The sequence below is a fragment of the Mesoplodon mirus genome (genome assembly GCF_964341445.2).
Source record: "Mesoplodon mirus genome assembly, chromosome: 2".
NCBI classification, from domain to species: domain Eukaryota; kingdom Metazoa; phylum Chordata; class Mammalia; order Artiodactyla; family Ziphiidae; genus Mesoplodon; species Mesoplodon mirus.
In genome coordinates this window covers 142,798,218-142,814,721 of record NC_138977.1, presented here as the reverse complement: position 1 = coordinate 142,814,721, position 16,504 = coordinate 142,798,218, and the positions used below count along the sequence as shown (strand labels likewise).

The following is a 16,504-nucleotide window of genomic DNA, read 5'->3' as shown; positions in this document are numbered from 1 at the left end:
TGTTCTTAGCATACAGTCTTTAAGTTTTGTTGTTATACACCCAGAATGTAGAAATTCAGATTGTTTTTAGAGTGCTAAATTGAAATACTGTAGTAAATCAGCTTTTTTCTTTCTTTTGCCCATGTTTTATTGCTTTTAAAATATTATTCCCTTTTACCATAGACTTCTGTGTTAAAGGAAATTATTTGAGTTACTTTAGCTGTGGAAAAGATTTGACTTAAAACTTTGACTAAAGTTTTTAAGAAGTTGACTAAAAACTTTTTTTTTTTTTTTTGTAATTCGATGTCTTTAGATCCAAAGGCAGAAACTAGATTATACATCACAGTCAATGACTTTGAATTTCATGTCTATAATCGTTCGGATCTTTATGGACGTCTTCAAGAATTGTTTGGTTTGGAGCCAACAATAATTCTACCCAAGAAAGAAGATGATAAAACACAAGAAAATGGAAGAACAAGAACCCAGTCCAAAATTGAAAGGTTGATTGTCACACTTGAATTTTATTAATCTCCAACATTTAAACATCCGCTTTTATTAGAGTATTAACACTGTTTACCTAAACACAGCCTAATCTTTCTTTATAGATTAACTAAAACTTTTATTCTCACAAATAAGTATATAATTCTTCAAAAATTTCAAATAATACAGAATTATGTAATGTGAAAAAACAGTCCAGGTCTATTCTTCTCACCAGTTCTACTTCCTTCTTTGTTGATAACTACTATCAATTTGTTTTTTATTCTTTTGAATGCACATACATAAGTCTATACATACATATACATAGCTAAGGTGCATATACAATTATATTATTTTATTTTATCTGTTTCTGGGCTCTCTGTTCTGTTTCATTGACCTATTTGTTTTCTTTCACCAGTACCACAGTGTGTTGATTACTGTAGCTTTACATTTAAGTCTTGAAATCAGGTAGTGTCAGTCCTCCAACTTTGCTTTTCTCCTTCAGTGTTGTCTTGGGTATTCTGGGTCTTTTGCCTCTCCATATAAACTTTAGAATCAGTTTGCCAATATCCAGGGGTTTCGATAGGGATTGCATTGAATCTATAAATCAAGTTGGGAAGAATCGACATCTTGACAGTATTGAGTCTTCCTGTCAATGAACATGGAATGTTTCTTTAGTTATTTAGTTCTCTTTGATATCTTTCATCAGAGTTTTATAGTTTTCCTCATGTAGATCATGTAGAAAAATTGTTAAATTTATCCCTATTTCATTTTCTGTAGTGCTAATGTACGGTATTATGTTTTTAATTTCAAATTCCACTTGTTCATTGGTGGTATATAGGAAAGTGATTGACTCTTGTATATTACTAACCTTGTATCCTGCAACCTTGCTATAGTCATTAGTTCTAAGAGTATTCTTGATCAGTTCTTTCCGATTTTCAACATAGATGATTGTGTCAGCTGCAAACAAAGAAAGTCTTATTTCTTGCTTCCCAATCTGTATACATTTTATTTCCTTTTTTTGTCTTATTGCAATAGCTAGAACTTCTAGTATGTATTTGGAAAAGAATGGTGAGAGGGGACATCTTGCTTCATACCTGGTCTTAGTGGGAAAGCTTCTAGCTTCTCACTGTTAAGTATCATGTTAACTGTAGGTTTTTGTTGGTTGATATTCTTTATCAAGTTGAGGAAGTTCCCCTCTATTCCTAGTTAATAAAACTAGAGGTTTTAATCATGAATGGGTATTGGATTTTGTCAGATGCTTTGTATCTGTTGGTATGATCCTTTGATTTTTCACTTTTAGCCTGTTAATTGATTTTTGTTTTTTTTTTTTTTTTTTTTTTTTTTTTTTCTTTTTGCGGTATGCGGGCCTCTCACTGTTGTGGCCTCTCCCGTTGCGGAGCACAGGCTCCGGATGCGCAGGCCCAGCGGCCATGGCTCACGGGCCCAGCCGCTCCGCGGCATATGGGATCCTCCCAGACCGGGGCCCGAACCCGTATCCCCTGCATCGGCGGGCGGACTCTCAACCACTGCGCCACCAGGGAGGCCCTGTTAATTGATTTTTGAATGTTGAACCAGCCTTGTATAGGTAATAGTTTTTTTTATTTATTTATTTATTTATTTATTTATTTATTTATTTATTTATTTATTGCATCACACGGGCCTCTCACTGTTGTGGCCTCTCCCGTTGCGGAGCATAGGCTCCGGATGCGCAGGCTCAGCAGCCATGGCTCACTGGCCTAGCCGCTCCGTGGCATGTGGGATCTTCCTGGACCGGGGCACGAACCTGTGTCCCCTACATTGGCAGGCAGACTCTCAACCACTGCACCACCAGGGAGGCCCTAGTTTTATTTTTTTAAAAGTAGATGATGAGGATGTTTATTCTCAATTAAATATTTAGTGCATATTATGTCCCAGGCACTGAGCTTGAGGTACTGGGGATACTGAGAATATGACAACTGTTCTATCTTGAGGGAATTTACTGTGGGAGTTAGAACACTTAGCAGGCAATTTTAGTGCAAGAAGTATAACAGGGACAAGAATAGAATTCTCGGGCTTCCCTGGTGGCGCAGTGGTCGAGAGTCTGCCTGCCAATGCAGGGGACATGGGTTCATGCCCCGGTCCGGGAGGATCCCATGTGCCGTAGAGCAGCTGGGCCCGTGAGCCATTGCCACTGAGCCTGCGCGTCTGGAGCCTGTGCTCCGCAACGGGAGAGACCACAACAGTGAGAGGCCCGCATACCGCAAAAAACAAAACAAAACAAAACAAAAAAAACAAAACAAAACAAAGAATAGAATTCTTTGGGCACACATAGAAGGATCCAGGAAGGTAGGAACCTTAAAGGTGAATGAATTAAGCAGAGAAGGAGATGAAAGTTCTTCCATGGAGAAGAAACATCATATGCAATAGAGAAGTTGTTACTGAGGCTGGAGTGGATTACTTGAGGTGGGGATAAATTAGACTAAAATGTTTAGCAGGATCTGGGTTAGAAATGTGGCCTTACCCCAGGTCAGCGGTGTTGTGTTGTGATTGGAGGGAAATAAGACTGGAGGCAGGGAGACCAGATAGAAGGACGTAGTAACAGTTCAGGGAAGAGATGATCATCAACTGGGTTGCTAGCAAGGGGAAGGAAGAGATGGAGATGGATTCTGGATACATTTAAGCAGATGAATACTTAAGAGAGTGATGAATTAGATGTGGAGAACAAATAAGAAGGATGAGTCAACAGTGAATCCAAATTTCTAATTTAAGCAGTAGTCATGCTTAGTCAGGGAACGTTAGAGAAAGGTTAGGGGGTGGTAGTGAGGTTAGTTTTGAATTTAGTTTTAAGAACTGAAGGCCATCTTACAAATATGGCTCCAGAAGTGTGATTTAGGAGTTATCGGGTTATTGAAGAGATATGCCTTGAGTTTTCATATGAAATCTTTAGTGAATTGCTGTGAATTTTTCATTTCTTAAATTTTGTGTACTTTGTGTATGGCCAATTTCTTTTTTCTTACTCTTGGTCTATCCTTTTCATTATATTGAGAGGAAATTATTTTGGCACAGAGTGGCAGGGGTAGGGAAGGTGAAGGATCAGCTGAACTGTCAGAAGTGCTTAAAACACTTAAAACATCAAAGTAACATATCTTGGTCATTTTTGTTTTAATTATAATTTTTTCTGTCTTGTAAAATGATATAATGTAGTGTGATAGGCATAATGACAGATGTAATGACAGCACATCATAATTTATACTTTGTCATTTAAGCTTGTCATTCTGAAAATATACTTTTTTGTTATAGCTTCTTATATAAAAATTGGTACGTGATAGAGTACATTCTAGGAGACATTTTAGGGATATTAGTGTCCCTTAGATGGTCATTGTTTTGTTTACTGAGCAGTCATTAGATATATTTGGAAAGATATAAGTGGTATTAATAATGTGTATTGTGGGACTTCCCTGGTGGCGCAGTGGTTAAGAATCTGCCTGCCAATGCAGGGGACATGGGTTCAATCCCTGGTCCACGAAGATCCCACATGCCACAGAGCAGCTAAGCCTGTGCGCCACAACTACTGAGCCTGTGCTCTAGAGCCCACGAGCCACAACTACTGAAGCCCACGTGCCTAGAGCCTGTGCTCCACAACAAGAGAAGCCACTGCAGTGAGAAGCCTGCACACCACAACAAAGAGTAGCCCCTGCTCACCACAAGTAGAGAAAGTCCGCGCGCTGCAACGAAGACCCAACACAGCCAAAAATAATAATAATAATGTGTACTGTGAGGAAGTCAACAGTATTCTCAGGTACTTAAATTTTTCTCATATATGTCAATTTTTTTTTTTCTCAGAGTTAAAGTAAAAACAGAATCTCAAGACCCCACATCTTCATGGAGATCACTTATTCCAGTCATAAAGGTCAATGTGAGCACAGTAAGTAAATTCCACTACAATTAGTGTTTCATGGGTTAATAACAGAACCTTTTATTTTTGCAAATATAATTTTTACTTAAGAAAGTAATTTTTTAGAGGTCTTTGGGTTCCATTCTTAATAAAGTGAAAGAATTATTTCAACACCAATACCATTTTAGCACAAATGTATAGACCTTTAAGGCTATTTATTTATTCACAAGTGCTCAAATTTCTTTAAACACTAGTTTAAATTGATCAGTGGAGCGATTTAAACAGTATATAGTGCTAAAGTGGAATCATTTAGTAGTTACTTGAAAATGCTTGTTATTAGGTCAACTGAGAAAAAAAAAATGGCCTAAATTGTATGGCATAATATCTCTTATCCATTTTTTATAGGGACGCTTGGCCTTTGGAAATCATTACCAACCTCAAACTCTGTGCATCAACTTTGATGATGCTTTCTTAACCTATACTACAAAACCACCTTCCAGTCATCTTGACCAGTTCATGCATATTGTGAAGGGAAAGCTTGAAAATGTTCGAGTCATGCTTGTTCCTAGTCCAAGATATGTTGGTCTTCAAAATGATGAGTAAGAAAGTCATAAAAATAACAAATAACTTCTTTATACCTATTGTAGCTTATCATTTAGAATCTTTTGTATCCTTTTAATTTCTTTGCTATAAGTTGGGCAATAATTACATATATTTCTCTATTAAATCAACTGAGAGTATTCCTGCTTTATAAGATAAATGGAGTTTATCCACTGGTAAACTCCTATTTTAAATATTTTTCTATAAGCTATTTTTCTTGTTTTTTAATTGTAATAGTTAATATTTATTGCCATTTAATATATGTCAGGCACTGTTTATAAGCTTATAATTTTTCTATCCTTTTCTCAGTGTATTTGGGAAATTTATTTTGGGCAATTGAGCCCTGGTGTTTGTATGTTAGAAAATACACATTACAGGCAGGTTTTTATTTTCAGAAGGGATGGATAAATAGTAAATTCAACAAATTCATTATAGTAGAGTATCATTTGAGTTAATGAAAAGTTGAAAATTGAATCAGAATTACTCTTGGAAAACTGATGGAGTTAAGACAGTTTTGGAATTGAGTTGACATTTAAGTCCCAGTCAGTTTTCCACCTGGCTTTCCAGATTTGCTTTCCTTCAGTGAAGTAGCTCCTTGTGTTTAGGAGACACATTGTAATAATGACGCACACTAGAGTCACCCTCTTTGTGGTGGGATGCTTCCATTCCAGAGGACTGGGGCCCCCAGGTAACAGACACATGGCTCGCATCTGACTTCCAGGCCACATGCTCATGAGTGGGGTGAGGGCTCTTGTAATCTTTGTTATTCTCAATCACTATTCTTTTTTGTGAAGGAGTCTGGTTAAATTTGTGTAATTTAAGTATTCATGTGATGAGTTTTCACTGTCTCAGCTTTTGTCTTGTGTGTAGGCAATATAAAGTTTGAGTTTATGAGAAACATGATTGTTTCTTTTTAGTTCCAACTTTTGGCTAGCTTGCTATTAGATTTTCTAGGGGTTGGCTAGAATGACACAGTCATTTTCCCAGCTTGAGTACCGGGGAGGCTCTGGGTCTACCTGGTTTCACACTCTTCAGGATCACTGAATTGCTAAGCATCTTGGAATATAAGCTACGCACACAATTCTATATTTATGGGTGCAAGTTGTAATACTGAAAAAAATCTGGGTTTTTGTGAAAATTACTACAGAGTAAAATGAAAAAGTGTCCTGCTATTTGTATAAAAAGATTTAAAATTGTATTTTTCACTCTTCAGAAGTAAGCATGGAGATTAAATAATGAGATTAAACCCTAACCTTTGTGATTTAATACATATTTAGAAGAAGATTGTTGAATTTGTATGTGTTATATTATCTGATGATTGAGAGGTTAATTTTGATATGGAAGGAAGATATTGTGGTGTATGATAAGGACAAAAGTTGTTAAATCAAAGCAAGTAAAGAGGGAAGTTAATTGATGGTACAGAAACATTCATTCCAGAATTTGAGTTCAAGATGTTTGCTTTAAGTTTATTTCAAGTTGATCAATTAAATATTCTTGGAAATAGGTAATATAAAGTTGTTAAAAATGACAACACTTTTTAAATTTAATGTTTCTGAAAGGTTTTGCTTTATTTTACAATATATAAGATGATATTTTTAATCAGTTATATAGTGTTATTAATATAACATGGTTGAATTTGAAGTCTAATTTTAAATTTATTGTTGCAAATGCAGAATATGATTATTATATTCCAATGAACATTGTTCTTCCATTGTATTTAATTAAACTTTGTTTTAAATGGATTTCTCTCATTCAAAACTTAAAATGAAAAATACAAAACAAATTTTTTGTCTTTCTGTAACTGATTTTGCTGGTCAAAAATTTTTCAGTGCCAATTTTTTATATAGTCTAATATAGAAAACAATTATGGAACAATTTATTATGTATGTGAAAGATGTTTTCCCTTTTCAAGTTTCTACACTTGATTGCTTTTAAGTTTTCTTTTTTGTTTTCACCCATTACCATCGTTAATTAGAATGCTGAACATTTTATATTCTGGAGGTGTACTTAGTTTGCCTTCCACCTTCCTTTGTATAGACCACCAAGATTAATGGGAGAAGGTTTTGTGGTGATGCAGTCGAATGATGTTGACATCTACTATTACATGGATGAGCCAGGTATTATTTTTTGAAAATATGTTTCATAGCTACAATTCTGTTTCTTCTATGAAATGCTGATATCTAATAATATTTTAAGTATCCTTGCTTAGGATATAAATAAGCATTAATAACGGTAAATGTGGATGTGAGAATGCCTACCTAAAAAATATCTGTGTCATTTGTCAAAAGTTGAATATCTTTAGTACTTCAGATCAAAAGAGAACAATATAGTAATCTTTCCTTCAAATTCCATTTTTGCAAGTATACTTCAAAAATTGTGAATACAAATGACCATGAGTGAAAACCATTAGAGAATATGATGATAGTTAAGGTAGTTCTTGCTGGCTTAGGGGAAAAAAAATCACAGTAAGTTGGATTTGAGGCCTAAAGTTTAAGGATTGAAGTCCAGCTAGTTACAGTGTTTCACAGGTGGCCTCAGTTTTATAAATAAGCTAAATATTGGATTTTTAGTCATTTTTTTCCTAATTCTTGTTTTTCATACCTTTCAGGAGGTTTATGAGGTCAAAGTATGTTCAAAATTAGGATGTTATTTGCCTTTTTTTTTTTTTTTTTTTACCATGTTGTATTGATTGTGTAAAAGTTACAGGGGGCAAAACTTCTGGTGCTTTAGCATGAATCAAGGCAGTGATTCCAAACTATACTAGTAATCCCTGCCTTTTTCACTGCCATGCAGTCACAATAAAACAAATGCCAGTGCACTTTACAGAGTCTTTGATTAAGCAGTAAAAATTACTTTTATCAAATCTTGACCCTTCAGTAAACTTTTTAATATTCATTTAATAAAATGATAAGAACACATAATACACTTCTGCCCCATACCAAAGTACACTGTTGTTTTGGGGAAAAGCACTCTGTGATTGAGTTCCAAGCTGAACTGTTTGCTCTTTTCATGGAATACCAGTTGTGCTTGAAAGAGCAACTAGGGACAAACTATGGTTTTGAGCTTTCATGTGAAGGTTAGAATTTTGGAAAATTTGGGTCTGCCACTGTGAGTTTGATGACTTTTCTGATGAGACTACCAGTGTTATTAACAATATGACTTTTTAAATGTTTAATAATGAAATTTGTCTATTTGGGAAAAATATGCATGTCTCTGTGAACCAATATTTTCCAAATGACCAATTCATGATGTCCGTAAAAGATTTATTCAGAGTGCAACAGGGATCAGTAAATTTTAACGTGTCAGAGTATGAGAAGTTCAGTGATATGGTTTCAGATTCCACATTGCAAGTAATCTTTAAGAAATTACCACTTGTTGAATTTTGGTCTAGTGTCAAAGAATATCCAAAATTATCTGAAAAAGGTATTAAAATACTCCTCCCTTTTCTGTCTACCTATTTGTATGAGGCTAGGTTTTCTTCAATAGATTAAGTGCCGAAACAGCTGTGAGAATTCACTTGTTTTCTATTAAGCTGTATATTTAAGAAATTTGCCAAAATAAAAACGATGCCAACACTTCTCAATAAATTAATTTGTTTTAGAAAATATGCTTATTTTGATTAAAAAATATTTTCATTCAAAATGAAATAAAATTTTATTTGTTTTCATTAAAATGTAGTTATTTTTCACATCATATTTTCATTAAATCTTATTAGACATTTTGTTATGTCAACATGTAATGAGTTTATTTTAAAAATAAAATTTAAAAATATTGCTCAATTCAAATTTTGAATACAGTAAATTTTGATAGATACAATACAAAAAAAATCCCACTTTGGGGTCCTCAATATAGAGTGTAAAGTGTTCCAGAGATCAAAAAATTTTTAGAAATGTTGATCTAAGGAAGCCTTTTAATGGTTATTTTAAGTAACTATCTTCATATTGTATATTCTGCAATATAGGACTTGTTCCAGAAGAAACAGAAGAAACTATTGAAGGAGAAATGAGCAGTGAGGATTGCAAATTACAAGATTTGCCTCCCTGTTGGGGACTGGATATAGTTTGTGGTAAAGGAACAGATTTCAACTACGGGCCATGGGCTGATAGGCAGAGGTACTTGATTAAATTATATTTCTAAGTCAAACATATTAGGATAATACTATAATTTTTATTAAAGGCTAGCTTAGTATCGATATTTTTATAAGCTATTTTATTATGGCAGGGTAAGGTATCACTAAACATTTTAATCCAAATAATTTGTAGAGAAATTGGCACAAGCAAGTTTGCTCTAAAGGAGGAGCTAATTCATTAGAAAAATGGTGAATGAGCAGAATATTTATTGATTCCTTGGTTTTTTCTTTTGTATTTAATCACCGAATATGCCAGGGATTGTTGGGACTATGGAGATTTCAGAGCTAAAAGACATACATAGTTCAGTTTTGGAAAAAAGAAACAAAAGAGTTTTATTAAGTGCTGTATTAGAGGTATGTAAAAAGTCTTGATGAAGAATTTAGAGAGGTACTGTATTAGTTTGCTGAGGCTGCCACAACAAAGTACCGCAGACTGTGTGGCTTAAACAGCAGAAATTTCTCACCGTTCTGGAAGTTAGAATTCTGAGGTCAAGGTATTGGCAGGATTGGTTCCTTCTGAGGGCCCTGAGGGAAGGCTGTGTTCAAAGCCTCACTCCTTGGCTTGTAGATGGTCATCTTCTCCTTGTATCTTCACATGGTCTTCTCTCTTGTGTGTTTTGTAGGTCTCTGTGTCCAAATTTCCTCTTCTTGCAAGAATACCAGTCATATTGGATTAGGCCCACCCTATTGACCTCATTTTAACTTAATTACTTCTCTAAAGACCCTGTCTCTAACTATGGCCAAATTATGAGGTACTGAAGATTAGGACATATGAATTTTAGGGGGACACAATTTAGCCCACAACAGGTTCATAACTCATATTGAAGAGGAGAGAACTGGGGAATGCTTTTTGGTTGAGGTAATATGTGAGTTGAGTTTTGAAACATAAGTAAGAATTAGCCAGGGAAGGAAGGGAAGGGTAAGTAATCAAGGCAAGGGAGGAGTTCTGCAAATGCATGATGACAGTAGAGAATTGTCTTAATAAGTTCTATAGGTTGTTAAAGAGATTTGTAGGTAGTTAAGAAATATATAGATTTTATACTGGAGGTAATAGGGAGTGCCTGAAAGGTAAAAAAGGGTTTTTTATTTCTTAGTTATTCTATTAATTTTGAAGTTAATTTTCTATTTTTAATATATTATGAACATCTACCTACTTATTGAAGAATTTTAACAAAGGAGGGGACATGTACTACTATTTATGAGGGAACATCTAAATTTTTATGTAAATATACATTGTTTAAAGCTAGTTTAGTCTTTCATAAACTAGCTTGAATGGAGAAATACAAGCTTAATCAGTCACTGAGGCAGATATTACTGGGCCACTGATGGACTACTAAGAGCGCTGATACTGACTTGATATACTGACTCTTTTTATACTTAATTGGTTTTTTTTTAATTTTATGTTTTTACACAGCAGGTTCTTATTAGTTATCTATTTTATACATATTAGGGCATATATGTCAATCCCAGTCTCCCAATTCATCCCAGCACCACAAACCACCGCCGCCGCTTTCCCCCCTTGGTGTCCATATGTTTGTTCTCTACATCTGTGTCTCTATTTCTGCCTTGCAAACTAAATTGTTTTAAAAAGTGCTTTCTAAGCCCGGGCGCAGCAACGAAGACCCAACGCAGCCAAAAAACAAAAAAAAAGTGCTTTCTACCTAGCATTGTTAGAAGAATTATATGCTTTGTCAGGTACTACATTCTGTTAACCTTGGTATCTCTAGCATATAGAAATACCTGCTCCATTAAGTAGCTACTTAAATAACAGTTGTTTGATAAATATATAAGTAAGTGTGTTGTTATTTGAATACTTGGAGTATGCCAATACAGTACTTCATTAAGTTCTGGGTTAGATTATTAGACCCGAAGGTAAACATAGCTTAAAATTTCAGGTTAGAAAACAAATATTTTTCAAATTACTGGATTAAAATTTTCCTTTTATAATAAAATTTTTCATACATTAAACCATGCTATATTTACTGTGTAATAGTTGAAAATGAGGGGTTTTACATTCCCTTAAGTAACAATTACACTTGCTATATTTGAAAGGAAAAAATTAAAGCAGTGCTTTAACACAGACACAGAATATTCTTGCATTTTAGTATTTGAATAAAGTGTGATTCTTCTTAAACTATATTTAATTGTATTGCATTAAGAGAAGTATTAGGCTATATTTACATGAAAATCCTAGCTAAAATTCTTTTAATGTATAGTCATATTCACTCTTTGGGTGATCTTTGTATAATACAGAGAAATGATACTGAAGATAACATGAAAGAAAAATTTGCTTTACCAACTCCCTTCAGTAGGTCCTGCCACTGCTAGGAGAGAACAGCAATACATTCTTTAACCTGGACTTAACAAAACCATTCAGATTTATTAAAAAGAAAGAAGAAAGAAATTTATCACATGGGTTTAGTTTCCTTTTGTGAGTAATAATAGTATTTATCTCCTCCCTTTTATATGCAAATTGTGCATTTCCTCTCTTGTAGCCATTTCCTTTTCTTTTTCCCCATACTGAGTTTCTAAACAAATATGAACTGTTATCAGAAATATTAATTAGGTTATTTTTTTTAGTATCTACCTATTAGTGTAAGAAATATAGAAAGAAATCTCAACTGTTTTATTATTGGATAGTTCACTCAGCATTGTGAGTTTTTGATCTCTGATGTAGCATGACCTTATTTAGCTTATAGATTTTAATGTCAGTTCTATTACCTTTACATGATTTTCTTTTTTTTTTTAACATCTTTATTGGAGTATAATTGCTTTACAGTGGTGTGTTAGTTTCTGTTGTACAACAAAGTGAATCAGCTATACGTATACATATATCCCCATATCCCCTCCCTCTTGTGTCTGAATCTTTAAGACACTCATCTTTTCTTTTTAAGAGTTTTCATGACAGAGTTGAAATATAAACTTTATAAATTCGTACTTACTCCTTAATGATAACTATAATAATGCAAATATTCCTGATATTGTCTGGCGTTTTATTGTTTTCACTTAAGTGCTTTCATTTATATTTTCACACTTGATCTTCATAACAGTGAGAGACACAAGGACAGGTGTGGTGATCTGATCTGATTATACCTGTGAGAAAATGAAGACACAGAAGTTCAGTGATTTGGGCAATATAGTAAAGCTATAACATCTAGAGCCAAGATTCAGACCAACCCTTCAAGTCCACTGCTCTTTTCATTATATCCTGCTACCCATTTTATAGTCCATGATCACCTAATGATCAGATGGATTCTTTGTCTTGAAAGCTTAGTTTTATATATTTGTGTCTTAGCCAAAACATTTACAGACTTAATTTTCTTTTCATGTCTATAATGGATCAGTTTGCAAATTTTGTTCTGTTGATCTGATTTTTCCCAGTCAGTTTATTCCAAGCAGCATTTCCTGTTACTGATGACTCCTTCCTCAGCTCTTCCTATTTAAAAGTCAGAAACTGATATTTTTTCTGAATGTATGAGTAACATGCTAATTTTTAATTTTATAGAAGACTATGAATTGAAAGTTTCTTGGTTTCTTTCATGTTTGTCAAATGATATGGGGAGGCAAATACATTAGAGCCCTAGCCTCCAAACACTTGCTTCGTTTTAGAAATCTATTGCTCTTTAGAGTCTTATTCTTATAACATTGATTAATAGTGATTATGAAAATAATAGAAATACACTTTCTCCATGTGCCCTGTACTGCCAAGTCTTTTTCTTATATGTTGTCATTTAATTCTTGGATCTATTCTCTGAGACTGGTTATGATAATTCTCTTTTACAGGTGAGGAAGCAGGCGAGTGTCCTCAGAAAGGTTAAGTAGTAATTGTCCAGAGCGGAATGATTCTAATTAAACCATCCCCCTTCAGCTTTTCTTTGCCATTTGCACAATTGATATACCTGTAGAAAGTCTTTAATTTTTCACAGTATGTTTGAATAGTGCAAATTTGGTCTTACCTTTGTCTTATTTGATAGTAGTATATTAAGTGCTCAAAGCTCATTGATCTCTGGAAGTATAAAACAGTCTTTCATTTTACTGAAAGGAAATTATGGTAGGTGTTATTTTGTGACTTATAATTTTTTTTCAATTTTATGTCTAATTGTTAAATAAGATAGCAGTGGTAATAGAAAGTTATAATACTGATTTTGTCTCTTATCAGAGGTAATTTTATTTGAATAACTTGTCATTATTCTTTCTTCCTCCTTATTTAGAGATTGTTTATGGAAGTTCTTCTTCCCTCCTGATTATCAAGTTCTGAAAGTCTCTGAAATTGCACAGCCTGGGAGACCAAGACAGATCCTTGCTTTTGAACTACGAATGAATATTATTGCAGATGCTACAATTGACTTGCTGTTTACCAAAAATAGGGTAATTATTGAAATAATATAGTAGAAAATTATGTGTAAAATTTGAACATTATTTTCCAGAGTATCTTTCTGGCGACTAGTCCTATACTCAGATTCATTTCTATGAGCTTCCCTGACCCCCACCCCCAATAATTGTATGTATGTTACTTTCATTAAGTGCCAAATAGTAGAAAGAAGTTAATTAATAATAATAGACCTTTATACTATAGTCTGATTCATTTTCTCCTTTAAATCTGGTCAAACTGTTTTAGTATATTTTTGGTATAAATTTGAACTTCTGCTCTTAGGAACTTTTAATACCTATTTAATATTATTGATGATTAAATTTTATCTTTCATAATAACTGAAAAGTAAAGATGGGAGTGTAATTATAATAAATGCCTCATGAATTATTTTTTGCTTTTGGTAGGAAACAAATGCTGTACATGTAAATGTAGGAGCTGGCTCGTATTTAGAAATTAATATTCCAATGACAGTCGAGGAAAATGGTAAGCTATGATGACTGTTTTTCTGTTTTAAGTGATTAGTAGGGGAATAATTAATATATAAATAATCATTAATCCAGTTAGACTAGAATTAATGGGGTTTTCTTTTTCAGCTTTTTAGTCTATTTTGATGTGTCTGTAGTTAGTAAATACTATATTATTCACGCACTTGGAGAGAAGGGAAAAGTGTTTTAATCAAGCTAGGTCTTATTATTCTGTGCTTTCATTATACCTTACACTTCTTTTGTAAGTTTGTGTGTAATTTGCTTAGTGTATGTTTTTCCTGTTAGTCTGTTGCTCTGTGAAGGCTGGTACTAGTATTTCTTTTCACTGGTGTATACCTGTGCCAAACCCAGGACCTGGCACGTGGTCCATGGGCAGAAATAGATTGAATGACTAAAAGGCTTTGTTTTAGGTTGTATTGTTAGTAGATTTTTGTCAGGAAGTAACCTGGGTACTTTGAATAGCATAACTTTAAGAAAGCAGAATATTTCATATTTAAAATATTAAGTCATGCCCTGATTAGCTGTAGTTTTATCTGAGCTAAGATAATCTAAGTTCATTATGAATTTGAAATTTGGGCTCTGATACAGGTTAATCAGTAACATGATTAAATACTTTATTGTTAAATTTATCAAAATATTATATAGTCTCCCTCATTTCTCCTTGTTCTTCCCATCCTCTTATTACATTTGTAACTGAGACCAGTTGAAGTGAAGTTCTGCTTTATTTCTTCACTTTCTTGAGAGTATGGAGAGTAGCAACTCACCAATGTTTTTAAATTACTGAATAGCAATGTTACTATTGCTAAGTATAATTAGAATAAGTTTTATGTAATTCTTGGCTCTCTTTTCTTGTTTCTGTCACTCATTTTGTTGCTACAATAAGAAGAAAACAGGCAAAGGTGTTGACTAGATTTGTTAGCTTGCATAAAAAGGTAGCAGTTGAGTCTGCCTGATTAGATAATTAATTGAAAAAGTGACTGAGAATGAGATAGTATATCTTTTCCCTGTAACTTTAGGGCTATTACACTGAAGAACTAAAACCTTATCTTAGTTACTTTTAAAAGAATAACCTAAGTCTTGAAGCAGATGCTTGAGATTCTCTAGGATTTAGAGTAGTCAGTTGGAAAGAAGCATCTTTCAGGATAGCCTTAATTACTGATATATAGGACCTGTAATTCTGTAGGGGAAGAGGCTGTTGAGGGTTGCACAGAATTGAGATTGGTTCAGTTAAGGGAGTGCTTCTGCCTTTTTTTTTTTTGATTTATTTATTTATCTTTGGTTGCGTTGGGTCTTTGTTGCTGTGCACGGGCTTTCTCTAGTTGTGGCGAGTGGGGGCTTCTCGTTGCGGAGCACGGGCTCTAGGCACGTGGGCTTCAGTAGTTGTAGCACACAGGCTCAGCATTTGTGGCTCGTGGGCTCTAGAGCACAGGCTCAGCACTTGTGGTGCACGAGCTTAGTTGCTCCACGGTATGTGGGATCTTCCCAGACCAGGGCTTGAACCCGTGTCCCCTGCATTGGCAGGCGGATTCTTAACCACTGCGCCACCAGGAAAGTCCCTCTGCCTTTTGAAACTGATGATGCATATAGGAAGTAATATTTGTACAGATTTTTGGGGGGTACATTTATTGGTGCACTGGGGTAGACCATCTGAGGACTGAGGCATCAATATCTTGAGCATATACCTATTATGAATTCATGGGAAGTGCCACAGCACACTGACTGTTGAACTGAATGAGTTAAGTGTCTAAGGAAAACCCAGTCAAGTTCTTGGTAAAGGTTAGGTGGCTTTTAAGATGACTGTCTTCAAAGGGAAAAATAGACTTAGTTCTTAGACAATAACAAAATATAATTCAAAAACATTTAAAAACTGGTCCCAGAGATTCAGGTGTTTGGGGAAAAAAAAATGCCCAGAGCAGGATGCATGTTGAATTAGCCATATAAGAATGTTCATAGTGTTAGTGTTCATAGGAGGGCAGTCCATCAAGAAAAGAAGTGAAATACTCTGAACCTTTCTGCTTTTATTCAGAGTGGGGCTGTGTTGTTTGGTAACTGTCACTATGTAAGGAATAGTTTTTTTTTGTTTAGCAACTGTCATTACACATTTTTTAAATAATTTGTGTAATCTCCTGACTTCTCTCCTACCTATCCTTGCCCTGATGGGTGGATTTTGAACAAGGGTATGATATATTAGATCCATCCTATTTTTTTTTTTTTTTTTTTTTTTTTTTTGCGGTACGGGGGCCTCTCACTGTTTTGGCCTCTCCCACTGCGGAGCACAGGCTCCTTACGCGCAGGCTCAGCGGCCGTGGCTCACGGGCCCAGCCGCTCCGTGGCATGTGGGATCCTCCTGGATGGGGGCACGAACCTGTGTCCCCTGCATCGGCAGGCGGACTCTCAACCACTGCGCCACCAGGGAAGCCCCCCCCCTTTTTTTTATACTGTCTTTTCTACAGACAGATTTTAGACTCTTCGAAGTCATTTAGTGAAAGGGTCTGTCCTGGGTGGTGGAGTAGATTTGGATTTCTGGCATTGCCTATCTGTAGCTATGACTAACTCAAGATTTTCTTATTGGGATATTCAAAGCC

The 16,504-nt window shown here is 34.7% G+C and overlaps 1 protein-coding gene across 2 annotated transcripts in view; it reads left to right on the top strand.

The window, feature by feature from the left end:
* The window catches only part of BLTP1 (bridge-like lipid transfer protein family member 1), a 216,383-nt gene that overhangs the window by 39,993 nt on the left and 159,886 nt on the right, over positions 1-16,504 (top strand). For both annotated transcript variants that reach the window (XM_082606819.1, XM_082606818.1), the window contains exons 7-13: positions 293-479; positions 4,282-4,363; positions 4,739-4,932; positions 6,971-7,050; positions 8,895-9,045; positions 13,274-13,430; positions 13,839-13,917. In XM_082606819.1, coding sequence (XP_082462945.1) covers positions 293-479; positions 4,282-4,363; positions 4,739-4,932; positions 6,971-7,050; positions 8,895-9,045; positions 13,274-13,430; positions 13,839-13,917 — 930 coding nt within the window. The remainder of the gene's footprint in view (positions 1-292; positions 480-4,281; positions 4,364-4,738; positions 4,933-6,970; positions 7,051-8,894; positions 9,046-13,273; positions 13,431-13,838; positions 13,918-16,504) is intronic.